General features: G+C 45.5%; 1 protein-coding gene across 6 annotated transcripts; it reads right to left on the bottom strand.

Moving 5' to 3' along the window:
* Window position 1: 1 nt before the first annotated feature.
* Window positions 2-27,787, bottom strand: pip5k1ca (phosphatidylinositol-4-phosphate 5-kinase, type I, gamma a). 6 transcript variants are annotated; one of them, XM_055508402.1, is made up of 19 exons: window positions 27,190-27,787; window positions 17,772-17,803; window positions 17,011-17,097; window positions 16,644-16,774; window positions 16,452-16,569; window positions 14,672-14,824; window positions 12,751-13,050; window positions 11,853-12,061; window positions 11,618-11,701; window positions 11,343-11,391; window positions 9,763-9,847; window positions 9,294-9,455; window positions 9,044-9,185; window positions 8,740-8,772; window positions 8,392-8,508; window positions 6,553-6,805; window positions 4,774-4,842; window positions 3,712-3,801; window positions 2-2,612 (listed from the first exon to the last, which is right to left on the bottom strand). In XM_055508402.1, the coding sequence occupies exons 1-19, from the start codon at window positions 27,317-27,319 to the stop codon at window positions 2,610-2,612; spliced, it is 2,247 nt and encodes a 748-aa protein (XP_055364377.1). In that variant the 5' UTR covers window positions 27,320-27,787; the 3' UTR covers window positions 2-2,609. The 6 variants fall into 6 exon arrangements, with proteins under 6 accessions (XP_055364377.1, XP_029001842.1, XP_029001843.1 ...); XM_029146009.3 differs by lacking the exon at window positions 4,774-4,842; XM_055508401.1 differs by lacking the exons at window positions 2-2,612; window positions 3,712-3,801 and adding an exon at window positions 3,808-4,516.
* Window positions 27,788-27,972: the final 185 nt, after the last annotated feature.

The following is a 27,972-nucleotide window of genomic DNA, read 5'->3' as shown; positions in this document are numbered from 1 at the left end:
CTCCAACAATTCATAGAACTGTTTTATTTTTCTATTCATTCTGAGTAAGTCCAAACACACACACATACAGCCATCTATTTATCTTCATGTATAAATAGATGCATGTACACAGATATACATAAATACACATTTCTGATATGCATATTCAACTTTAAGTCATGCTATGTCTCTGTAAAGGACTCTCCCTATTGGATGAGGGCACACGTTTGAAAACACATACACAACACAGCTGAAAAGTTGGAAGAATCCATACTGTTTTACAGTAAGACCCACAAATCCTTCTGTTTTGGATATCTCAGAAAGAAACAGCTCTGGTTTATAAACCATAAATATACAGCAGCTGCGTCTCAATAAACACACTGAAGAATATGATACAGTAAATCATATAGATTGCAATCATTTCTTGCCCTGCAGCAAAAATAAAAGCAAATAAAAATAATATTCTCCGATTCAAATGGAAAATATATTTGTATATCTTTATATATGTATTTATAATTTTATGTACACAATCTTAGGAGCACAACTATGGAAAAGAAAAATAAATACAACAGCACAAGTGACAGAATTGAAATAATGGGCCTACATGTAAAATCTTCTCAATAAGGCAATTGAAATGAACGCAAAAGCAAGACTGTACAAAATATTGCTGCTATGGTCTCAATCTGATGAACAACAGCAAACTGATTATAACTGGCCACTGCACATCAAGAGAATGACTGATTTCTATTATACAGTGCCTGACATTAATGTGATCTCCCTTACACACTAACACACATAGAAACATATCAACCAACGTAAGAAACTCTTTCTGAAGTTGAATTAAGAACTCAAGTGTGTTAAACTTGAACTGAGGTCTTTGCTGAGAGTCCTAAGATGTCAGCCACAGTGAGACTACAGTAAACACTAATTCTACAATGACTGTGATTGACTTCACCAACACACATAGTTGAGAATACAAAACGTGAGCTGTCCTACTACTGTCAGCCTGTGAGAAGAAACTGCTATCTAAAAACGGAAAAGTGTAGATCACGAGATGCATGTTTATTTGGCCTCTATCACTAGTTCATCTTCAGGTCCTCAAGTGCAAACAAACATTCAATCCATTTAATAGCTGCTGTGTCTCACCAAGCCCACACTGCAACATACTGTGTTCATTCCAATAGACAAGTGACAGGTACAGGAACTGACTGCAAATACTACAACTGATGCTTACATCTACAAACATTTTTAAAATTTCCAGTAGTTGGACTTGTTATTGTGAGAAGGCGATGATGAGCAGACAATAGTACCAACATTCTGAAATATGAAATCCTACTTCTATGAATTCTTTGTGTGCATCTGTCCAACAGTAGGGTAACACTGGAAGACATTGTAATGACGTGGAGACTACTGCATTGACTGACAATGACTTAGTGTTGTCATGAAGTCCTTCTGTTTTGAAGGCAGCTGTCATTGGCTTCAGCTGTGTCTGAAGAGGTGCAGTGATAAAAGTAGTATTACAGTACTGACAGCAAAAATATGATGCAAATGTATAAAATGGGAACATAAAAACTGCACTAAGAAAATGATCAAACCCCAAATTTAAGTTCTTTGGATGCACATAAAAGAAACTAAAAGTTAGAAATACAATGTGAATATAATAATAAAACAAATAAATAATTGTTTACAGTAGTAAAACAGCTGAAAACAAACTGTGAGCATCTCACGTCTGTGTTTAGTTATTAAATAAAATTATTCCTTATTCTATAAACAGAACTGCATACAATCACTACTGGAAACGTGATGATGACTGAGATGTCTGTTTTAATTGGCAGCCTGTCCGTGGTAAACCCCACCTCTAGCCGAATGACAGCTGGGGTAGTACCAGTACCCCACAAGCCTTAGGAGGACAAGTGGTTCATTAATGGATAGATGCTTATGAATGGAAGTGCATTTCTATGAGCACAAGCACAGCCCTCCACCTCCACAGGTGAAATCACTAGCTCCCATGTGACTGCACTGAAATTTGCATATGACTTACTGTTTGTATAAATCCATGTATAAACGGGTTTATATTGATTGGCTAAAGGCGTTCACATGTAAATCTTAGCAGAGCCGTCAAGTCGTGGAAGCTGCTTCGGAAGCCTCTCAAGAGGCAAGAGGTTAAAGCTCAGTTCATCATCTTGAAACTTTGAACAACAGAGTCACATGTTTCTTTGATGGAGGGCTGAGTAACACTGAGGATATCATAAAAATGTGAAGTGGAGAGTAAGCAGCTGTTCTTTGTACCTCAGCTCAGCGTGCTGTGCCTGAGGTTCAGTGTTATTAGAGAGCTGTGCTTGTGCAAACCCAAATATAGAGAAAGTTACTATAGTCATCTATGTATGTCAAGCATTCACCTTTTATGCACAATTATTAAATCAGTATCATTTCTTCTTATTATTGGTGAAAGGCAGGGATGGTCACTGTCAGGACTTTCCGTATCCGTCCCGTTTTCCTCCGTTTTCAGTTTTTGTAAGCCTTTTTAAAATCCTGGTTCAGAGCTCCCGCTTCTACCACTGTGGTCTGGATTTCTGCCCAACGAGTCCCCTCCATTGAAACGCACGCTCCTCTCTGCCACACAGCAGGGTTTACTGTGGAGACAGACACAGAGCGAGAGAGCAGATGCATTAGACAGAGGGCACACATCATGCAGTGAACTGTGTCTTCTTGAGCGTTACTCGCTCATGATAGTGACAGCAGGCTGACCATGTATTCCAACAGGAAAGAGGAAGGAGACACGCCACGAACACAGCAGTCATGCCTGAGAACCTGAACATGTGACAGTTCCTGATAACAGAGTATAAAGTTTGGACTAAACCTGTCCAACTGATCATGCTTTTATTATCCCATTCTAATAAAGACTGAGGAGCTGAATCAACCAATACTCTGAAGTATTTCTGCAAAATACAATACAAATGAGGTAACAGCAGCCCTGATTAGATATATGTGGAATGTGACTAAATTAGGCTGAAAAGGTTGTGTGTTCATATTTCTTGTTTTGTCATGTATGAATAATGAACTTGACTGGGACGTCCCTGGTGTGATGTGCCTATGTGAGAGGATGAAAAACAAAGTGATCTGGAAAAGAATGGCGTGCAGCTCATTACATGCAAATACTGCCCCATAGTGACTTCATAAAGGAGAAACGCACCGGTTCATTTTGAATCCACATCTGTTTAACTGTCAGCTCAATCTAAAAATTGCTACATTTTTACAAATTAAAAAACATGAGCATATTACTACATAAAACTTCACAGCCAGTGGCTAAGATTAAACAAACATCACCTGAAAACACATCATGAACTGTCTGAGAGAGTCTGCTGAAGAATGACTGTACTGATTTCTTTCTCATGTAAGTAGTAGCGGGGAGTAAAAACTGAGCAGCTTGTTGGAGGGACATGGAATGACTCATGGACTAAATGGTCATGCAGGTTGTCAGGGACCTTTTCCACCCGCTGCTCAATGAGGAATGGAAGCTGTGATGTAAGGGTGGACCTTTGGACACAGACTGATCCTAATCTTAAACAGTAATAACTTACATTGTACTGTAGATTTAAGATCAAACGTATAACTCGCTCCCTGCTTTCCCTGAACAGTCCCCAACAAATAGAGCATTGTCTAGAACCTATCGTATCCCTCCTCTAAGGAACCTCCTGTGCTTTATGTTTCAGTCAGACACTTCTCACTTACTGTCTCTCCTTCCCAATCCCCATCTGGTAGGTTCTTAGACTCTGAGCCATAGTGTAGCGGTGAGTACACCCAGGTCCTGTCCTCTGGAGGCTGATTTTACACACCCGCCACAGCAGAGGGGGCCAGAGGGACAGAGGAAAGGCCAGAGGCACAGAGACAAGCAGCAGGGGCAGGCAGGAGAGAAAGACACAAGAGATCACAGGAGACAACACAAGAAATGAAAATTAGGGATGCATAAAGGAGGAAATGTCACTGAGACAAGTCGGAAAGTGTGAATTGGAGCAATCTAAGCAAGGTTTCAAAGGATGTGTTGATCCTTTCAGAAGTTACTGACGTGAACATGGATGTGAATGCTGATGCTGTCACTGAAAATGTGATGGAGCTTACTGACGTGTGTTCAACTTGGTGTTCTGCTGTATTTGAACTAGCTCCTGGGACGCAAAGCAAAGTATGCAGAATGAAGGATGAGCGGCTGCCTTAATCAATCAGTGAGGATGAGGAGCAGGAGGGAAGAGGCGGGAACAGGAAGAAAGCCAGGATGGGAGAGTGGTCAGACACAGCAAGCATCCTCAATCAGAGCAAGTCACAACGGGTGATGTTTTTCACTTCCCTTTCCAACAAGCAACAAGCGACAAGCGCTAAGTCTGAGAGCTCCGCCAGGTTCGTTATTTCTGTGGGTAGCAGCCCTTTAAGAGAGACGGAGGCAGCTGCGACATGCTATGTTGCCGATGGTGACGGAGTAGGAGGCAGGAGATGGTAGGAGGTGGGCTGATGTCAGACACCCGCTCACGCTCACAGACTGGAGCTAACACACGCAGGAGGGAAGAAGCAAGCTGTCACTCAGCGTAGAAACACGTTAAACAATGTGAATACCAGAAAGAGATTACTTGTTGTCTTCACTACGGAGAGTGTAGGGATTGTTTTTAATCTGCACCACAATAATGAAAAACAATCTCAAAACTGTGGTTGTATCTTCCAAAAACACAAAGAGCGATGTACACAAAACTAATCTAGTCTAGCAGGATATCAAAGGCTTATTCTACCATCTGACTTCTCACTTACAGGCCAACTGGTCTGGCATTTCCTCCTCTGTTTGAGAGGAGAAACCACCCAGGTCCTCCCATCAGGAAACTGACAATAACGGGATCATGACACACGGACAAACAACACAATAGGAGAGAAACAGAATAGTGAAGAAAAAACAGAATGATGAAAAAGAATGCAGCATGCTGAGGTGAAAATAGAAAAGTCTGTTCTGAGTGTGTGTAACCCAGCAGAAATACACCAGATGAGTCAGTGGTGACAAGCAGATTCACAAGTCTGGCAGCTTCTCTGTTTCCTCTCCCTCGTTCACACGACATGCTACTATCATCATCACTACCATTATGACTCATGGCGACAGCGACACGACAGAAAGTTGAGCGAGAGCTTGGGTAAAAAAGACCCAGATTTGAGTAAAATGCAGGGAAGAGATAGAAGACGGAAAACAGCCTAGTCAAACCTGAAAAGTGCAGGTTGATAGAGGATTAATAATTCAGACATGGGCAGGTGGAGGAACATGTGCAATGACTCCCCCCCCACACCCCCCACACACACAATGAAGTGAAACACAGGAATAACCGATCCACAGTAATCCACTATAATAATCTATTAGGAGGTCTAATATTATTAGAAACTACTTTGAATCAAACCTCAGGAACGTCCTGCATTAATCATCATCACCACTCATCAACGGAAGCAACTGGTTGAGCCGGATTTGTGTGAAAGTCATGGGGGGGGGCTTTGCGATGATATTGGGGACCACAAAGAGACAAGGAGCACAAAAGTGAATGGGGTGGCGATCTGGCCGACTGAACTGCTGAACGGCTCCAGCCTGAGTCAAGCACTGAGGAGGCTGACAGCTAAAGTACCGGCCCGTGCTCTATTCGGCCCTTGGCGCTTCCACTGGGATGTTTGGCTGTGAATCGCCAGCAGATGTGACCACTCCCCAGAGGCCACTTGTGAGCACGCTGCCTGCGGCATGCTTCCTGTGTTACGCGGCTCCGTGTCCCCCTGCTGCCGTGTTCCCACCATGCATCACCTCTATATCAAAGCATGAAGTCAGAGCTGCCTGTTAAACAAGCGAGGAAACTCGCCGACTAACCTGTTGCCTATTAGGCTGATAGGGGACACGCAGCGGGAGCGCAGCCAGGTAGCAACGTTTCTATCTGTATCTGTGATCACTGGCTCCACTCTCCGAGCTCCACCCGACACTCATACATTCATTAATGCCTGACGCTGGCCGGCTGACTTAAGACGGACAATCATGTGGACTGGACACACACACACACACACACACACACACAGCAAAGTGGTGGTGCACGTGCCATTATCGCTCCACAAACCCTTAAACCCGAGCACACACTGCAACACACTGTGTTTGACATTTGGGGAAATACATCATCTTTTAGAGAGGCGTGCATTAAAGCTGCGTGTTGGTGCAGCCTCGACCTTCTCTCAGAGCAAATAAGCGTATTCTCCCAAATGTCAGTAAAGCTCCACACATTTCGAGCAACAGTCACACACGCACTCTCATTCCCCTACCGTCTCAACCTGCTTTTCCCTGTTGTCAGTGCCTCTGTGGGAAATCATCACATAACTCCAACATGAATGCATTGTACACGGGAGAATACACAAAAATGTCAAACTCAAAAAAAAAGAGACGTGATAAGAGCTAGTCCCAGTCTGCAAAACCCCATTTCATGTTCACAGGAACATTTTCTCATCTAAATGTATATAACTGTGCGTCCATACATGTGGGTGCATGTGTGTTCATGTGCTTGCGCTACAGGTTTCACTTACAAAGTAGATATCTGTGATTGGCACGTCGTCTTCGTCGTCGACCGAGGCCTGGCTGGTGCACCCGGACCCAGACACCTGGCTGGCCCTGTCTGCCTCCACCGCCAGCCTGGGACTGGACGGGGCTTCCCCAGGCGCCCCAGGGGAGGACGAAGCAGCCTGGCCGGAGGAAGAGGAGGAGGGCGCCGCCTCGGCCGCCGGTGAGGAGCCGCAGGGTGCCGCTGCGGCGGCAGGGGCCTCGGCGATGGCCACTTCACTGTGGGAGAGCAAAACCAGTAAGCTTTTGTGATAATGTCAGGATGCAGGTCATTTCTTCAAAGGCTGCGGTCTAAGAAAAAAACAAAAACTACTAACTACTGTCTGCTATCCACAGACATGCACACGCAGCAGTTACTGACATTAGCAGCCGCTTATTGGGTCACTTGCCATGAGCATTTTTCAGCGGGAGAGAAAAACAAGCTATTGGTCTGTGTGCACTTGGGGTTTGGCTTCATATGTCCAGCTGCCAGCTGGCAGTGTGCTTTATAATGATGCTTTATTGTTCCTGGCCAGATGATGGACTATCAGGAGGGTTTTAGGCACATCCGCGCTTTCTCAGCTTCTGTGCCTGAGCTCAACGAGGATGCGACTGAGGCACAGAAAGCTGAGCTGGCGTTTCAAAGAGGGAACTGATTGGCTGATAAATCAACGTTAAACTTTCTTCACACATCATCTTTTCTTTTAGCCATTTGTCCAATTTAATTGTTCTCACTCCCTGACGTGCAGCTCGTCAGCTGTCGAGTCAAACGGGTGATGTAGCGTTGCCGTCTGAGCTTCATACTGTGGCCCATCCCTCCGCCCCTCTGCTCCTTCCAGACCCCCAGGCCATATGTCTAGCCACTGCCTTCTCAGCATCAGACTCAATTATTCAGTGAGTTTGGCTCTACAGTCACACCCTGATCCTCACTGCCCTTTTAATGAGAGCCCCTGCCATCGAACTGCATCTTCCACCTTGATTATGTTTTTTGTGTAATGTTTTGTTCCTCCCTTTTATATAGAGCAACACATTCAATTTAAAAGCAGGTCCATATAAAAACCTTTCAGGTCATTTGGGCTTAATGGGAGCAGCCTCAGGGGTGCAGGCCGCCCCACTGCCCTACTTCTCCTGGCTGGTTCCCCCACGTTAGGGCTCCCGAGTGTCGCCCCATTATTAAAATAACACGCAGCACAAAATGACATCCATGTGAACACTCAACCCAATTACTGTGCGGCGGATGCCCGCGGCACTCTAATAACAGGAGAACCCTGAGTTCAGTAAGCAGACGGGTCAAGCTGCTTTCAGCAGTTACCTGTGTGCTGTTTCAGAGGCTGGGAGCGTGTGACAGGTGTAATCTCACAGCTGTCTGAGCCCAGGTGAGGCACCGGCAGCAGGTTATTTATGGGGCTCTAACACACTGAGTCATGCCGGTGATTGAGGTCATGGAGGACTCAGTGCAGCACCACAGCTTACTTATTAGCCATCCAGGTCACATGATGACTGGCGGCAGAGGACACAGGCAACCTCTTTGCTATTATTTACAATGAAAGGGGAACAAAGCAATTTGATTTTATTTTTTAGCTTGTTAACAGGCATTCACCATTTAAAAAATGCCAGTATCACGTTGTACTGTTTACAGATGGTACCACACTCTTCATATGTTTGCAATGTTTTACTAACTAGTTATTATAATCATACTACTGACACCAGCACGATTGCAATGTTTGTGGAGCTTACGTTGATAATTACATGTGGGACCATATATCATGGTGGTTATTACATTGTGAGGGAAGTGCATAAGTGGGCTCCAGTAGGTTGAGGTGTACCTGGGGTCAGGTGAAGGCGGTGGCATGGAGATGGTGGGCTCGCTGTCGTGTCTCTTCAGCTCCACCTCCACTGTGATGGTCTGCTGATCCTCTTCACGCACGCGGTCCTCCTGCGTCCTGAAGGAAAACACGCACACACACACAAAATGTGTGGAAGAAACACACATATACACTCATACTCACACTGACCAGGAGGCTGAGCTCACAGCCACCCTCCCACCACACCCTGCCGTGTGTGATGTTAAGAAAACATAAAGCTAGCTGGTCTGAATGTATGACACAAACAGCTGAGTTATCCAGCCTACAAATATTACTTAGGTGAAAGAGGCATTCATGTTGTTGACTCACCTCCCATCATGGCTGAGAGACTGGGTGTGCCTCCTGGAGACAGAGGACACAGTGTCAGTACCGGCTGTTTGTGGGGAGACCAGCAGCAAGCTAACGCTCTGCACACTGGGTGTGGTGCTGCTCACATTAATGCAATACTGCACCATAATGTCAGCTGTCTGCATTCAAGCTGTAGCTTATGTAGATTAGGCAGTTTAAGTAAACAAAAAATGCAACACTATCAGCATATTTGAAACTAAAAGCATATTCATTCCACTTTCAGGGCTCGGGCGGTGAGGGCTGGACTTTCTGTGTGTGTTTTAACCTGTAGCGAGGGTGCTCTGCCGTGTCAGATGGGGATCTCTCAGGGATGGACAGGGAGGTGGTGGAGGACAAAGTCGTGGCAATCGACGCCGTGGTGGCTTCTTCAAATGACGGAGGAGTACACGGAAGAAGATCCGGCCGCCCTGGAAACAGACAAACGCAGCTGCAGCTACAACTGGAAACCAGCGCCGACGTTCTCGTCTTCCGCCGCTGTCATTTGTGTGCCGTTATTTTTGGCAGCTCGTGTTTACCCTCGTCCTCCAGCGTGGGGAAGCTGCGAGCGCCTCGCAGGTCGTAGATGTTCTCGTCCCTCTCAGAGGCCAGCTGGCTGGCCGACCAGGCGGCACCAGGACCCGCACACTTAGGCACAGACAACGACACGCGTCCCTTCTTGGATGGAGATGATTTTAGAGCTGAAAGACAAAGCGCAAAGTGTTGTTTTCCCTGTTTTTGTCTTTAACTAAGTTAAAGCTCTGGTGCAGCCGCTAAATTATTTCCTTACTTTGAAGGATATCATGAAACAGAACAAGGCCAAAAGTGATGAATTCTTTCATGAAAAGAAGCAGCAGCACCTAATAAGGCAGTCACTGTAGCTACTGCGTCTGATTTTCCTGGCAGTAAAAAGACAAAAGCCTGGCATCTGACATTTACGCCTGTGCCTCTTTCCACACAGGTTCGTTTGACTATGTAAGGCAGAGTCTGAAGGTAAAGTCAACTCACAGGAACTCTTCTTGAAAACAGTGTTGCTCATGAACTTTAGGAACCTATCGGCATAGAAACCAGGCCGGTGGACTGATACGGTGTCCTAGGGGAGAAATGGAGAGATTAGTAGATAAAATGATTAAACCAGTGCTGACAGAGGCTTAAGCTGTCTCTTGGTGCCTTAGTGTCCCATTGCAGTAATTGTTTTCTCTGGGTCAAAGCACCAGACTGACTAACACACACACACACACACACACACACACACACAAATACACACACAAACAAATGGCAGACAGTGACAGTCAGAGGAGGCTAAAGACACGTCTCTTCATTATTTATGCTACAGCAGACTGAGATCGCACTGCCAACAGTCTGACAGATGACACTTGGTGTTCGGTGTGGACTGACAGACGGAGGGAGGGACGGAGGACACCGAGGCACTGAGGGGACAGCAGTAACCTCCCTATTACTAGGTTTATGCATCAGAACAACTCAAGGTCTCTGGGAGCGACGTATCAAAAGGCTATTGCACTGAGGGAGCGCGGAGTGCGGAGCATCCATTATCGGCAGCTGCAGTGACGCACAAGAGGCTGTTACGGGGCTGCTCGCTCTCCCACACATCTTGCGTGTATGCATGTTTCAGAGTAGGAGGGTGGAGTGAGTAGAGACAAAGGAGGGAGAGATCAATAAGGCTGGTTTTATCCTAACAGCATCCTCAGAGTATATACAGTAATAGTACAGACTGTATTTGTTGAGTCATACTGTACTAATGTCAAATCACTCCACTTGTACAACAATAACTAATGCACACACATTTTGTATCAGAGCTGAACAACTGCTTCAAGGTCACACAAACACTGTTTTACGTGCACATGTAGGGTCACTGTTCATAGCAGTGATTTAAAGCTCAGTAATAGGTACAGTAATCTTTATGACAACGACAAAAGATAATGAAGATGAATGTATATGGAAAGCTCAGCTCTATTCAAATATTTGCTTGAGAAAACACAGCTGTTGCTGCGGAAGCACATTTGATTAACACTTGTGAAATCCAAAAATCTGCTTTAAACAGGTTTGTTGTAGCCATGTTATCCTAATGTAAACGTCTATATAGAGACGTTTACATTAGGATAATGTGACTTCACACAGTTGTGGAAAACCGTAACTGTGTGAAAAAGAGAGTAGAGCTAATGGGATTAGTCGGTTAGTCCTACAGTATGTTGACAGGTTGAAAGACACAGCGATGTGAGGAAGGAGGTGGTAGATGAGCTGATAAAGATCACATCCAAAAAAACAAGCTTATTTCCCAACTTAAAGCTAATAAATATTTTAACAGGTACAATCTGATCTGAAAACAAACAACGCCCAAAGCTGGAGATCTGATATAAGCTAAATGTAACTGTTGTTCGTTTGTGCGTTCCCCCTGAGGAGAGCGTGTGTGAATGAGAAGCCTGTGAATAATGTAGACTTCGATACTGGAACATAAAACGTTAATTCAATATTTCAGGCAAAAATGCTTTTGATTTTCTTTTGGAAAAGAGTAAAGCTACTTATAATAGATGCTTTAAGTTCAGCACCTGCTTGGATGAAAAACTCACCCCATCATGAACCAGTGCCTTCCATGTGTGCTCCAGTTTCTTAATGAGTCTGCAGAAACAAAGAGACACACAGCTTCATAAAGGGATGTGAGACGTGTCCGTGGTATCAGGGTGATTCATAAGCACCATGCGCACCTGTGCCTGTGGGATGATGGGCCTTAAATGTTGTTTTATGTATGAGCAAGCAATGCCCAACAGCTACAGAAGGTCAGTACTGTACAGTGCACTCACATATATGTCCAAGCTACAGTGTCTGTGATTTCTGTGATGATCACCTGTAGGACTGCAGGATGTCGATGATGCCGATGTACAGAAGAAGTCTCTCTCCTCGTCCGTTCACAGCTGGGATACCGCCCATCCTGAAACGAGCAGGACAAGACGGACATAAAAACTCTATCATGGGGTCATTGTGCATTCGGAGGCTTTTAAAGTGCAGCAATCCCTTTCTGTTACATCAAGGGCTTGTGCGCATCATTCTGTGCCCTTGCTTCCTCCACTAGCTGCACTCACGTGTCGTCAGTGTCGATGGCCCCCCCGCAGGCGGCTCCTCCCTGGATGGACTCCATGGCTGTGGAATACAAGGCCTTCTGCTGGGCCACGGGCCTCTTCTCATCGCTGCCGCCCTGGGAACCCTCCATCTGCCTCTCCCTCTCCGCTTGGTCTATGTTGTGGACCCCCAGCAGCAGGCTGTAGTCCATGATCTTAAAGCTCTCCAGCACCTGAGCAAAGGCCACATGCAGTGATGTCACGGTGCAACGATTGACTCACATTAAAAATCACCATAAAAGCTTCGAAAGCACCAGACACATTTTAATGCCACACACATGACAGTGATGCTCAAACTCACAATCACATTAACACAGCTTTATAAGACATTTAATGTTAGTTCCTACACTCCCCTTTAAACCTTTGCTCTATAAATGTTAAGGTGGCCATTAAAAGAACCACGTTTCTATGGGCCAGACATCTTATTAAACCCATTGCTCTGATTTACAGTGAAGGATCCTGGGAAAGGGTTCTATAAACAGCATTTTCTCCCTCTGCCTGCTCTCCTGCCAGTCTCCCATCTAAGTTCATCTTTTATTGATCAGATCATCACCATTCTTCCATTTTTCCCACTCTTTTTTTTGTTTTCTTTACCACATGCCCTTTGAGATGGTGAATTATAGCCCCCATATATCGTATTTGTTGATGCTCTAATCCTTCTACTTAACCACTACTGCCTAGAATTTCCTCTCTTTCTATGGAAACTCTTAAGACTCTTGACTTATAGTGTTATACAGAGTATTTTTCAGAATCAATACACCATCTTTACCATCACCATCAAAGCAAATCCTCCTTATGCCTCTTTCACCAAGTGTTTATGTTTAAATTCTTCCTGATTAAGTCAATTCCTCTTCAAACTTACCAGACAATCCCTCTGTAGTGTCTTACTCAAGGCGTTGTAAGTATCCTGGTCCAGCATTAGTCCATCCTGCAGATCTTGCATAAAGTCCAGGTCTTTGAAAGTGGGCCTGGCCTTCTCCCGCTCCTTCTTGGATGCTCGCCTCTTGTAGGTAGAGCCCTTCAGGTCGTACTTGAGGTGCATGCGAACCACGCGGGGCAGGACGTTGTTCATCACCACCATGCGGATGTTTTTCCCACCCGACTGGACACAGTAGAGGCCGAAGAACTTGGGCAGCAAAGTGCGAGGATTCTGATTCAAGTTCTGAAGAAGAAGAATACAACAAGAGACCTTCTTATGAAAATGCTTCCGCTGCTGTGCTTTAGGTAGAGTAGGAGGTTAGTAGTGCTTAAAACTGAACAGATTTGGGATATTTACCTGGGATTTATGTTAGAAATGAATCGATAAACTTCAATATCACATTTACAAGATGGTGATACAAATCATACCTGTACTGTACATATGAATGTAATTATGTTTGATTTGTCAAATGCAATATTGAAATGTACATAAGTTGGTTGCTTAGTTACAAGCCTGATTTGATATTGGGAACTGAGCCACCTCTCCCACCAGAGAGCTGTGGTCCATATAGTGGCAACACACAGCATTCAGCAGTAGGAATGAGTACAAAAGGAAGAATGCAGTAGCTGGACAGGAGGACATGAAGAATGCAGGTGGAGGTGTGACTAATAGTCTCAGCCCTCGTGGAGGGTGAACAACCTTCAGCTGAGAGAAACCACATAAAAAGCAGAAAAAAGAAAAATACTGTAGGACACAGAGCATCCTTTGCTGTCAGCCATGCACAAACCTCCTGTGGGTGTCAGAATGCAGCAGTGATAAGCCAACAGCAGACATGTTAGAGAGGAAAATATGAGCGTGAAGCAAAGGAAAGACAAAGGGAATAAGAAGGAATAAATGACTGAGTCAAAGTGTGTCTGCCTGTTGTCTGCTCAGACAGTCAGACGTGGGAGATGGCTTCACCACCGAGTGATACGTGATGTCTGTGTGTGTAGAAATACAGATCCAATACTGATTCATTATGTTTGCTGTTATGTTCATCACATCCATACATGGTTCCTAGTTATTCTATATTCTGTGTACACATGGCTGGGTTTGATTTGTCTTCCTACAGTATCTGTGCTTTTCCATCTGATTCTGGCTTTAGGTTACAACCGTCCTACATGAGTCTGAACAGCTCTACTTTCATTAAACAACTCTCCAGTTACATCTGAAATCAGATCTCTAGAACCCAACCAAAACAATGGAAAAGGTCACAGTAATGGTGCTTAGCCTTTAATGTCCCTAAATGACTAAATTAATTCCTGCTGTGGTCTTCAGGCCACGGCTGTCGACACATGAATAAACACAAGGCAGATGGCCGTGAACCTTTAGAAGCTTGATCCGTAGCATGGACATACATGGAGCTGCAGCTGCTACTGGTCGACTTCGTTCACAATGAGCCTGCAGACTGTAAATGTTGGAGTGGGAGGCGGATACTGTTGTTGCAAGTCATGCTCCGTCAGGCTTAAGTACAGTACATCCAGCTACTGCAATACACCGGCCAGTCTGTTATGAAACTACACGGCCTGAGGTTTGAGCTGGAGATGAAGGAGGCTTTGTGTTTGTTTATTATGAGAAGGGATGAGATGTCTCATCAGATCAGTGTGTAGAGTATGAATGAGCCACATTTATTCATCATGGGTGTGTGAAGCTGAAACGCTTTGCCAGATGTTCTGATTTCTCATTTAGTTATTACCATTAAATGTGAAATAAGACAAGCACCAAACACTAAAAATGCCTGCTTAATCTTTCAAACTATTCAAAGTTTAGACACATCTACTGTGAACACAAATGCCACAACCTCATAGGCACAGGCTTTGCTTACCATGTAGTATCCAGGCAGCAGCTTCTGTAGGAATTCAGCCTCCTTGTGCATCACAGTCTTGATGATGAACTCGTCGTCCTTTGTGAGATAGAAGACTGAGCCGCTGGCTCCAGGGTTAGACAGCTCGATGAGGGGCTCGTTACAGAGGGAGTACTGCAGACGAAAACAGAAACAACGTATGAAAATGAGTGAAAGATTAAATATAAATAATCTGAAATCACCCTTCCTTTACAAATAAGCTACTTATGGATGCCTGCAGTCACTGGTATTATGCTCAGCTGTAAACAGTGCACTATATCCATATTTTAAACTAGACATCACATGCCAAAGATGTTCCCTGGGCAGACAAACCTTTCTGTCTTTGTTATTTATGGAAGAGCAAAACAAGCATCACGTTTCCTAGATTTTTCCAGGAAACACTTTGTGTTCAGCGTCCAAAGTGCAGCTTGAACGTGATGTGAGACGAAAAGGTGGAAAATAGGACAATAAGATGGGCAACAATGTTTCCCACGAACGATGACAGTGAACGAACTGAAATACTGCGACAGTGTAATGTGGTGTGAGAGTTTAATCAATCACACCTAATAAGCGGCAGAAGCATTACAGGACGTCTATGCAGCAGGCACACGGATATATATAAAACATATACACATAATGGCTGAATGAGAGATCTAAGAAGCAAAAATAACAGGCCTGTAAGTGAGAGACAAACATCACAGAGTACAGGCTGTGCTGCAGCAGAACATTACCCTCATTTAGATGTCAGATAATGGCAGCTGGTAAATTGTGTCTCCTTAATGTTTCTATGTGACTCCTGCTGATGTGATGCTTGCTGCAGATCAGCTAATCATCTCTATGCAGATTTAAAGCAAATAGTGTCAGGCAGCTGACGCTGCCCCTCACAGCTACTAGCTGTTTTTACCTAATGCAGTGTTTCTGACTGGGTACTGTACATATTAATACTAGTCACTGCACTGAAGGGGCCACAACCCAACGGTGCTTTGTGGATGTTGGCAGGTCTCATTGTTGCTGAGCTTTGGTTTTTCTGTTCTGGTTGCACATTACAGAGGCTGTATGGATCTCAATGAGATATGTATCATACCAGCTCTAGACCGTGTGTCAAATAAAATAAAATATATAAAAGCTTTTAGCAACTACTGATGTATTATTATTTTCTAAAAATTTAACATACAATAAGCAACGTTCAAACGCGGGATGAACATATGAAGAATAAAAACTAAAGAACTTCTGATGGAATTGTACCATTACAGTTTGTTATTTTAGCCTCTGGAGGCTCAAGCTAAAGAAAACCACTGCGCAAAGAGCCGACAGCTGCGAGCAACAACCCTAACGACGAGAGTGACAGAATAAAGGAAAATGACAACATCAGCTGTCTGCGAAAACCTCTTCATGGCCTCATTCACGCACAAATCAGCAGCGTTAACCATGGGGAGCGCAGAACGCCGTCCCCACACGACCTGCCTGGACATATGGTGATGAGTGGCCACAGGCTGACGGAGCAGGATGACAGAGGAGCGTGAAGGACGTGGTCGGTGCACGGACGCATTAGCACTGAGCATGCTCAGGGTAGAGCTGTGCAGACCTCCCTCGCTGATGAGGAGAGACAAGCTGCAGAGCTGCCTTGGCTGTCTACATCCTGGTGTGTCTTCATGATTCTATCCTCCATCCCACCGCTAATCCACCCCACTCTGCGGTCCATTGTTACGGTTTTAGACTTCCTGTGCTTCCCCTCACACGCCAAAAAAATGCTAAATCTTACCAGGTAGTCATCTGGCCTGATGCCAAAGAGTTCTCTGAAGTAGCGGAAGGCCACTGGAGCGTATGTTTTGAAGCGGAAGTCCGGGAAGTGGTGGGCTGGAGTGAGGTTGCTGCCTTCACTACAGACAGAACACAATTATGATAATATAATAATATTTAACCCAACAGGCAGAAGCTTGTCTACGGCACAGACCTGGGAAAAAAGATACTCTCCACCACGTAGAAGTCCTGCATCAACACATCTCTCTCTGGCTTGGAGCTCAGGTTGCCCACTGTGTAACCGATGCCCAGCTGGATGGCACCTTTCAAGGCTGAGGAAGTGGTCTGCAGAGGGGGTTAGGGAGACAGCGGGGGATGTGGTGAGTCAAGTGCCTGCCCCTTATTAACCCACGCAAAAACCCTTCACACAAAGTGAAACAGAGTCCAAGAAAATCTACACTACAGTAAAGCCATTAGGGAGATTCTGCCATTTTAATGTTGTTTTATATAAATATGCTATAATCAATGAAACCAGGGGATATAGAAAAGCAAATCTATGTGCTCTCTACAGTCTACAGTACCTTCTTGTAGGTTGTTTCCCCAGATGCATCCACTCCTCTGTGACCAATCTTTTTTCCCTGACCAGGCTGGCCTGAGGATGAGGGCATCTGAGAGAGAGAGAGGGAGAGAGAGAGGGGGGGGGGGGGGGCTTATATTATTGACACAGGAGAATATGAACGTTGATTATTTAAAAGTCGGAGAGTGAAACACTATTAATGCATGAGAGGGACTTCAAGCTTCAAGAAGCTTTGAAGAAAATGCTAAGTTTTATTCTGTCTGATCTGCCCTGCTTTCATTCCTCAAACCTTACCTCCTTAATCAGTAAAAGAAAATCTGTGTTTAAGTCTGAAAAAATAGTTTCTATTTTAATATTATTCAGTGAATGCATTAAATACTGAAAACTGAAGTGGAAACTGATCTTCTGGTGCTGTTAAAATTCATGCTCATCAAGCTTTCAGGTTCAAAGTGGCATTAAGGTAGAATAAAAGATTTTATCAGACTCGGATGAAACAAATGCAACTCTAAATGTGTGCTTTAATGAATAGCACATTATCGGAAGCAGCAGATGGATGGGATTTAGCCAAATTAGCAGGATTAGGATCATTGAGCCAAGTGTCTCAACACAAGAATACTGATGCACACTTTGTCTAATGACACGTTCATGTACTTTGTAGATTTTCCTACGTCGAGTTGTCGTTTTGTGCCAAGTAGGGAAATTAACATATTGCAAATATAAGGTGCTCCATGTAGCGGATGATGAGAGGGGCAGGTGGCGGCTCACCTCTGTGATGAAGGCTTTCTTAGCGGCAGCATCTGAGAGAGAGAGGAGAGATAGAGACGACTGAGTTAGTCGAGGCTCCATTACTCAGCACCACTTGTGCTCCCTGTGACAAAGACAAATCCCAAAGGGTGGACACAGCAGTACAACATTATGTAATAACAAGTGTCAAATACAAGTAGGAGCCTGTCAGCTGGAGGAACTGCAGGAGACAATAAAGTCAGCTCCAAGGACACAGAGTCCTCCATGAAGAATGAAAGAGGTTTCACTGCTGTGTTAAATCACTCGTCTGTGTTAAGTAGCTGCTGGCTAAATGCTAAATGCATGTGTGTATGAATGTCAGAACATCGGGTTCCCTGATGCCACGTTACGCTCAGAATTTTAAAGCAACAACAGGATGTGGGCAGTAGAGAGAAGCACATACAGGAGCTGTTTAGAGCGGGACGGGCTGGAAAAGGTGCATAATTAGAGACGAGCAGGAAATTCAGAAACGGAGACAGGAGCAGTCCTCAGCAGAGTCAGGCTGATTCAGTGCCTCGCTATGTAGTCACTGTAAACAGTATCACGCTCAGCTGCACGGGTTGTAGGAGTCACGAAGACACTGCAGATGTGCTCGCAGCAGCAGGAACGTCTCCCTCACTGCAGCGACGGACGCGTTACGTGTTTGTCTGGAACGGCACCGCTGCATTCTAAGGATCCTCAGTGGGTTTTGGCCGGTCCACATCTGTGTTTCTGTGGCGCCGGACTGAGGCGGGCGGCATCTTCAGCGGCCTTTCCCCTCTGCGTGCCGTCTGCCTGCCTCTCGTGGACGTCCATGTGACTGAGCTACAGAATAGAGCGCTGCCACCGCTCTGCATCTCCTGCTCTTCCTCTCCATCCCCCTCCCTGCGCCTCACACACACACACACACACACACACACACACACACACACACACACACACACACACACACACACACACACACACGCACACACGCACACACACACACACGCACACACGCACACACGCACCACACACAAAATCTATGACCGGCGCAAAGCAGAGCCTCTTTCTTTCCACCGTGCCTGTGGTCGACAGGCTAATGCCTTTACATTTGCATGCATTCGTCAGCACTGCGTGAGTGTATTCCTTTACACAGGAGTGATAGATGAGTGTGGCACCGTGCGTGTGTGTGTGAGCATGAGTGAATCCAAGCGTGTCTTACTGTAAACTACAACCATGACAGTTTAACCAGTAACACACATTCCCACTGGTTACAAGCCCACTGGGATGTGTTTCCTGTAATGTATTAATTATAACAATAATATAGAATCCAATCTGCCCATTATCTTATATACAACCCATAACTGGATATACTCCATATATAATCCACTTAGTTTGCTGATGTAAAACCATGCACAAACACCATCACAATAAATACAGTATGAAACAAATTGATGCTACCCCAGCGTCCTGATGGAGCGGCGCTCTGAAGAGGTCCTGAGGGGAAGCAGCAGCATAAACCCATCCATATAAATAGCTTCTAGCTGCGGCTGCCGGCCCGTCGGACCTCAGCGTGTCGGTTTAATGGCCCGCTCTTAACAGCCCTACAGAGAGAGGTCCATTACAGGCTGGTGACAGCCACGGGGAGTGAGGTGAGGCGCGGGCTTGTTTATATCATTATCACACACAAAGCTGTTGTTTGCTGAGGGAACGTGAACGCATGGGAAATCTGCCACAGCGAGGAAGCGCTGCTCCCACAACCTGAAACAGCGATGTGGACTGCAGTAAATATTGCTCCCATTATAATTCTCATTTACATAAGATAATAAGCCAGGAGTAAAATGAGTGACACTGTTGTTTTCTGTCTGACTGTCTGCAGCACATCCCCCCTTAAAATATATTCATGCGGTCAGTGACATAATTTTATAATTTTATATTTCAGGTCCATTCAAAGCTTTCATGCTGATGTTAAAGGACACTAAGACACTGAGCTGTTTTAACAGCCTGTCTCACTGGTTATGTCCTGGAGAGCAAATATTTTAAAAAATGACCCCTTTGTTCATATTCAGGTGCACGTGCACTCTTTCTGGCTCTTGTTTCCATGGTTCCCAGATTGAGGTCAAGCAGCGTTTTTTTTTATGACTAAGGCACGTGTGCGTGGAATCAACAGACAGATGCTGCCTTTCGCATGTCCTCTCAAGCTGCAGCGACACAGGCCACTGGAACGGATGCACAGATCACAAAGCGAACACTGACATACTCATACATACATCGCTGCAGGTAGCGATGACGAACGCAGCGTCTGGCCCAATGGGATCAATACTGGGCTTTCCTCATGACGAGCTCAGTAACAGTGTGGGAGACGTTATCTTGGCTGCGGCTGCTGTACCTGAAGGTGCTCCAGCTATCGATCGCTCCTTCATTCCTTACACTCCCCGTTTTCTGGTTTTAAAATGCAGCCGGCCTGCATAACACGGGGCCGAGGTCCACGACTGTCAGTAAAACAGAGTAAAACACGCTCGGCTCCTGTGTCAATATTGTCCCCAGTGCACGGCGCTGCGGTGTCGTAACATCATCTGTGTGCGAGATACGCGGAGGAGGAGAGAGTCCCTCGTGCTCCGAGGTCCGGGCTGCAGCGGCGCCTCAGACGGACGCGGGCGCCTCCAGGACCTGCTTTTAATAGAATATGCTCATTTAGGGTTAAACCTCGGCCTTGTTCACCCGTACGGGCGCGTTACACAACATGGTGGCCGCTGTTTCCACTGAAAACAAACCAATCCCGAATCACTATCAGACCATCGCTGAGCCCTTGATCTCGCTAATGGACGGGTCACGTATTTTTCCAGTGTGGTCCGTCGGTGCACTTCCCTCATCCTCTGGGTCTGAACACAATGCAGCAAGTGTGTACAGTAGAAATATTATCCCTTAAATTACTTGTGGTATTTGATTTTTCTCTAGGTTCAACAGTGCCTGTTATTAATCCTTTGTACATTAGTTGCTGTTCAATAGTTTCTCATATATTTAATGTAATGCAAAAACTATCTCATTTAAAATCATTTGTTCATCATTGTTGTTGCTTGGCAAAATTACCAGCAGCTCTAAACTTGTCGTATCATCATTTTCATGTGTGTGTACAGGTTAAACAAAGATACGACACGATTTGACCATCTCATCAAACTATCTCAGATCTAAGGATCTTCTAAAAGCTAAGGAGCTCCCTCTTTCTGCCCATGTTGCTTTATGATTCTTTTTATCAATACCAGAGATCTCAGCCGATGCTCCTTGATCATGTGCTGACAATATAATTAAAGACTCATCAACATCCTAATTCTAAGCCCCTCAAAGAGGCTTTAAACGTTCCTCGCAATAATGGCCTCGTGGCTCATTGGAACTGCCTCAGCGTGTACGCACAGATGGAGGCTGCACACCGCACGCACCTAGTAATGCCAGCCACTAGCAGGCCCCAGCAGGGTGCCTGGTTAAAGCCAGCTCCAAACAGCTTAACGTGACTTAAGCGAGCAGGATGCCGTCAGCCCGTATCCACCGCCATCGCCGTAGAATACGTTTCCGCGCAGCGCCGCTCTGATTAACAGGACAAAGCTGCGTGCACAGAGAGAAGGCCGCTCCGTCCTCTGCTGTCGGGGAATATCATACGCTTTGAACGTTACAGTGGAGGCGGAGGGGGCGGCGGCTGGAGAGGACGGCGCTCACACCAGTCCATTGTAATCAATAGTATCAGGTAGGCAAGCAAAAAGTAGAAGCTTCATACCTTCAGCGGGATCAATGGTATCGTGAGGCTCGCTTGGAGCCGGATGATGAGCAATCTGCATATTGTGCAAGAAAACAGCTGTTGGGCGTAATTATAGGGCGTCTGGGCAAGAAATACCAACCAGAAACCTTTAACACTGAATAATGCTCATCACAAGTTGCCACTAAATCACGTAACAGTCGAGACAAACACTGTAGCTTTCAATCCTGGCATTTTCCACTATTTCAGACCTGGAAACCCACTCAGTCCAGCTCACCAGGCTGCGACTGGAATGATCACTATTACGTTATCTCTAATCCCAGACTCATTCTCTACAGCCTGCACCAGACTAACTGTCTGGATTATCAGGCCAACGTGGCACCGGTGCAGGACAGGTGGAAGCCTGTGTGTTCCTCTGGTCTGCTGGTGGTCTCTACTGCAGCAGACCCTACCGCCCTTTGAAACAAACCACTGGAGGAACATTCCAGTCATATTCTGGTATAAATGCAGGCACCGTGACATCTACAGCTGCCAGTTCTCAGCTTGTCCATTTAAATGAGCCTAGTTAACATGCAAGCTGAGAACGGGAAGCGGCTGAAATCAGAGTCTCTGCTGTGTCTGACAGCGGTTAATGACTCCAGTATGAATTTCACCATCACTCAGAGCAGCAGACGATCGTTCCAGCTTCATTTCACACTTATTACTCTACTGTAATGAAACAGGTGTGATTCAGGGTGATTTTATTTCTTGCTGAGGCCTAAATGGTTCCTGGACTTTAAAATGAAAAAGTGAGGGTATGTAGAGTGTTACATGACACTGTAGTGATGGTAGTTTGAGTCAGAAAGTAGACCGAAATAAGAGAAGGTAGAAGTAATGGATCAGAAGAGCTGTAGTATTTAATATTTCTATACTCACAGTTTCAAATAACATTTTCTCCTGCACACTGGCTTGTGGGAATAATGTCAGAGTATGAGGATCACAGGCGCTGCTCCGGGTGAGACTGGCAGGGTTCAGTAGCAGCACCCTGCTCTCTGGGCAAAGCTAAAAACAGCTCAGGCCTCTGGGATGAATGACACACACACACACACACAAAAGCTCGAACTCTTATGCAATATCAGTATGTTTTTCATTACTGAGCTCCCATATCAGGACCGAGCTTAGTGATCCTTGCTGATCCTGAAAATGCAGCCGCAGCCCTTTTATGGAGGAGACGAGATGCGGGTGGGTGAGGAGTCCTGAGAGTGGACTTAACGCAAACAAACCCTGTCTTGATTATTGCCGAGTTAGAGTACGTTCTGCCACTGGTGATTCAGTAGCAGACATCTGCTCTAACTGCAGAGGAAACATCCACACAACCCAAACCAAACACGTGCATTAGTGAAGGCAGCTGTTTTGTCCTGAGCTTATACCTGTTACACAGAAGTCATTGGATGATGTCAGTTCACCAGAGTTCAGCATTAAAGCGTTAAAGTGGCACCACAGCCTCAGGAGCCCAGTCTGGTCTCATCATTTACTGCTCTACCTACTGAAAGCTGCCTCTGTGTGGGACTGCACTGCTTTTGCAAAGACCTGTCAGAGCAGACTGCTGTTTTCTGCGTTATAATGGAGGAATAGTCTGTAGCTGCTCATGTAGCTCCAAACTGTATGGAAAACGATTCATCTTGTTCCACGCGCTGTCAAAACACAGAGGGAACGGGGCGGTACCGGGGACGAGTGAAGGTGGTTTCCCTGCAGGAAGATAAGCAATAATCACACATTGATGGGATTCTGGAGCAGAACCTGTTACAGCTTAGGCCCAAAACAGCCTCAAAGACGTCATAGTGCACCTTTCTCGTTCTCAGCTTGTGTTCGACAAATGCATGTAATTAGCAAATAGAAAAACAGTAATTACGCTTTGTAATAATGAAGTGCAGAGTGGAGCTTAGCTTAAGACACGATTCTGGCTAAAAGAACATACCAACATGCAAACTCAGAATACAATATGCTGCCCAGAACTCTAAGTACCAGTTATTAAACATTCACTTTTAGTCGTTTTGTGGTGCACCCTACGTCTCTCTCTCTCTCATGCGTGTAGCTTTCTCTATCTGTTACCACTGCAGCCACCAGCTCCGCATTCATCCAGCTGCACTGATACTGGGCCACTACCTGACCTTGCTTCTAATGTCCTACATGCATGGACCAGAATAGCTGCAATTACTGAAGCCCCAAGCAGGCACAGCACCACTCAAATGATTCCACGGTTGAAAATAATCATGTTAATTGCATGTGGGCAATTCAGGTATGTTTGTGCTTCATTATGAAATAATAACAGTGTGCACAGGGGGCACAGCGACTCTCTAAATTGAAAACAGCAGGTCTTTGTGATATTTCTGAAGGTAGCTGGGGCGGCATGACACTGCAGTGATGCAGCTGTGCAACTGAGCCAGAAGCTAATTCAGCAGCGCAAAAAGCCCTTTACAGCTGAAGGATCACTACATTAAAAGAAAGTACAACCTCAAATTCTCCAGCTTCAAGTCCTCTGTTTACCCATTAATCTTCCCAGCAGGTATCGTTAAAAAAAACACTTGGCCAAGGAAAGCGCAAGGACAGACAGCAGCAAACACAGCGCGCTGCCTCTCTGGCTCTGGTGGAAAACGCTTCTGTGCCTCACATCCCCCCACTCACACACAATCAGCAAAATGTAAGACGTAACTGAGCTGCGTCATCACCCACGTTATGATATGACGTCAAATAACCTGGCACAGAGTCAAAATCTTACACAAGCACTGCGACCACAGAGATACAAAGTGATACAGGCACGATCAGCCGCAGAGGGAGAGGGCGAGAGAGGAGCAGGCCTTAGAGGGACCGAGGAGCAAGCAGATGGATGGTAGGTTCCACAGGAGGCACGGGCTTTTTTGTGCCGTCCTCAGCGATTCTGAGAAAGGGAGACGGAGAGAACTGATGGGCAGTGACAAACGAGTGGCGGAGTCAGGATGAAGCTCTAACAGAGGAGAGCAGAGCAGGCAAATAGGACTGGGTGAAAGGTTGAGAGGGGGGAGAGGAGACTATAGGAACCAATTACCACGGAGGAGCTTTCAATCCAACCGAATGGTCCGACAGCTATTTAACAGGCAGCTGTGACACCAACGTTGCATTCTTACACAAGCTGAACAGTGCCGTCCCCAATCGTATACACACAGTTCTGTCTTTGCCCAGCCTCTAAAGCATTTTGTTCTCCTACACTAGCAACAAGCCGAGCTGATGAGGTTGAACGCAGACCGTTTCCATTCAGTGCCGATACATGTTGTTGTGACTGTCATAACACAGTCTGTGGGTTTAAGTGTACGGAAGCTTTGTAGGCACCGTTTGTGCAATTCAGTGACCAGGACGAACAAAAGAAATGTAGTTTCACCATCATAACAGTACTGAACAGTGTTACACTGTGCTACAGGTCTGTATGTTTGTTACACTGTCAGAAAATGAAGGTTTTTGACCTGAATGCTAATAACAAAATGCACAAATTTCAATTTGTGCGGTCACAGAGTGTTTTAAACCCAGAGGAGACGTCTGTGTTTCTGACTCATATTCAAAGAAAGCAGGATGGAAGCTGCATTCTGTTGGGCGCACTATTTTTAGATGGTGATTTATGGAAGTATTCCTAAACCCATGCAGTGATATTAATCATACTGATTTGAATTCTATCATAAATTGCATTTGAGGATATGTCCATCGCATCACTCTGCAGCTTTTCAGATGATTGAACATCTGCTAATCTTTATTTTTGAGACTCCCGACCCGCTAAAATGCTCCAATTATACTCAATCATGTTACTGAACCATTGTCAATCAAGCTAATTAGCTGCTAAATGTTCTTCCAGCTTGTACTTGTTACTCTTCCAGCTTCTGTCCCTATTTTTTTTTTGTTCCAAATTTAAAACATTTAAAGGTTATGAATAAATGTGTGTAAATGAGATTTTACACAGCATGCCAGCTACTATTGGAATTAGGTCTTTGTGCCTTCCCTCGGTAATATTTAAAACCAAAAGAACCCTTTTGAATTAGCTTATCAGTAATGCTAAAGTAAAAGAAGTACTGTGGCGTGAGGGGTAACCAGACTACAGATGGTGGTACAGTGGAGGCAATAAGATTAAAAAGGCACCGGTGTCTTTCACATCTCTCCTTAACCAACATAATCTCAATACAGGTCACGCCACCCCGTACACAGCTGTCCTCTGCTGCTTTTAAGAACGCATTTTGCAAACCGTTGAAATGCATTTGGAAGCAGCATCCAGTAATACATCTGCACACGCAGCGTCTCTCTCTCTCTTTCTCTCGCGCTAAGCCTGCACATTGCATGTGAAGGTACGCAGGCTGAGCAGCACATGCTCATGAAATTACCCTGGGTGAACGAGACACGCGGCAGAAAGCATGCTAGAAAATAGCATCTGCAGCCAAAGGCAGCCCACTTCCATTTTCCTCCTGTGATACAGCATTTGCTCGACTAGCGGTGCTCACGAGACCCTTTGATTCACGTGCCTGTGCTGTGTGTTACTACAGTTATATCTGTTCCATCTAAACACACAACAGACACAAATACATTAAAGATATATCAGAACACACAAATTACCCTAACCAGCCATTTTATTGGGTTTATATTCATCAGGGATTTGAAGCGTTTAACCTTATAAATAAAGAACAAAGCAAACATCGTTTCCATTTGAATAGTTGATGGAGACAATGTTAGAAATATAGAAAGTCAAAATATTCGCTTTGATACAGTGTAGGATGACTGTTTGCCTAACAAGCCACTATCCATCTGTAGTTGTGTTGTGGAGCTTAGCTGAAGACGGTTAGTAGTTTCATTCTCATAGGAAGCATTTACATCATCATCATCAACACCTGCTGCAAAGCACGAACACAGAGCAGGACATGGCTATTTTTAAAAAAAAGCTCCTTCAGGTGCAATCTGCAGATCCAGAGCAACTCCCCAAGCAGGTCAACACACCACAACCAACGCTGCTGCAGGCAGCACAAAGTCCAGTGAGCACGACATTTCGAACAATATGCTTTTAACCACGCATCCATCAGCTGTTAAAAATGGCCCGGCCATAATCACTTCACCTGTAACACTTAATGCTGAGATGGTCATTCAAAAGCTGTGTTAGAAAAGAGATCTATGCCACATCGTCTAATGTACACCCTATAATAAACTCCATGCCAAAAACCATAATCTGATTTTCATCAGAAAAGTAAATGACATAAGGTGATGATTAGATAATTACGTTAAAAGCACACCCTGTGAAAACGATAACAATTATAACCTTGGGAGCGACGGGCTGAGGTTCTCAGAAATCCCAGCTACACCCGTTTATTTCTACATGCAGCACCTGTAATTGCAGATATTTACCATCACCGCGCAGCCTATTTGCATTATTATGTTTGCTAGACACGTTTGCGACGGTCTCGTGACGACCGAGTCCACACGAACACGTCCGTTTAACGAGGGAGCGGTGGGACGCGCTGTCTCCAATGCGCTTCTCACCTGCTGCCCGTCCGCTGAGCTAACTTAGCCGCTAGCATAGCCGCGGATCCCTGCTAGCCGAGATGAGTCGGGACTTTCGATCAGGCACTAACATATGGAGATGGACGTGGACGACAACGACACCTACACTCACAGCGTTGAAGCTTCGCGAGGCCGCGGACAACCTACCCATATCTGCGTCCATCCCGTAGCTAACTCCAACGAGCGTGTCCGCATCATCGGATGCTGCGGCCCCGGAGAGCGGGCTCCCGTCCCTGGCCTCCGACAGCCCGACCGCTCCCTCGGCTGCAGCTTCCATTCAGCACCCGGAGGAAAACACGGGCAACGGCCGTCCTACTGGAAACCCGCACTGATGCCGGGAGCAAGGAAGGGGGGACGGCTGGCGTCGGATGCGTGTGGGGAGTCAAACGGAGAAGCGTGTGACGGGTATTCGCGACGGTCCCTTCATCTGTGCGGTGGTCCCTGACGACGGCGGAACGCAGGTCGCTCCGCTCCGCTCCGCTCGGATCCACTGCGCGGCACTGGCCGCTGCTGCCTGGTTTTGTGCGGCTGGGTGCGCGCTCTGGCGCCCTCTGTCGGTCGCACCGGGAACTGCACCAGGCGCTCAGCGTGCCAGGGCGCAGCAGCGGCTTCTACTGATGGAGAGGCGGCATCAACACAACGCATGCATGTGTTGCATACGTTTCCAAATTTTCTGAGTCACAGTTGCTAGACTATAAACCACTATTAGCAAAATGGCTTTTTCTCATCGTCTTACACCAGCTGTCACACATCAAGCAACAATCCAACAAAGAGTGTTATAATTAGTCCCCACTCACCCAGCGGTTTCTGTTTGATTTAAAAACTTTTAATTTAATTCATCACACTGTCTGCTAAAAGGTTTCAATATTTAGTGCAATGAAAAAAGCGAATGTAGATTGGAGTCTTTTTTATGAATAATTACATGAATGT

The sequence above is a fragment of the Betta splendens genome, chromosome 4 (assembly GCF_900634795.4).
Source record: "Betta splendens chromosome 4, fBetSpl5.4, whole genome shotgun sequence".
Classification (NCBI taxonomy): Eukaryota; Metazoa; Chordata; class Actinopteri; order Anabantiformes; family Osphronemidae; genus Betta; species Betta splendens.
Note: the sequence above shows the minus strand (reverse complement) of the source record. Positions and strands in the feature narration are given on the sequence as shown.

Bases quoted from the DNA above. Each gene is read 5' to 3' on its own strand.
- pip5k1ca (XM_055508401.1), bottom strand. From the start codon at position 27,319: ATGGAAGCTGCAGCCGAGGGAGCGGTCGGGCTGTCGGAGGCCAGGGAC. The intron at 11,702-11,852 runs GTGAGTGCAGCT...TGCTCGTTTCAG, and splicing joins GCCATCGACACTGACGACAC to GATGGGCGGTATCCCAGCTG. The intron at 9,456-9,762 runs GTGAGTTGACTT...TTTGTCTTTCAG, and splicing joins TGTTTTCAAGAAGAGTTCCT to CTCTAAAATCATCTCCATCC.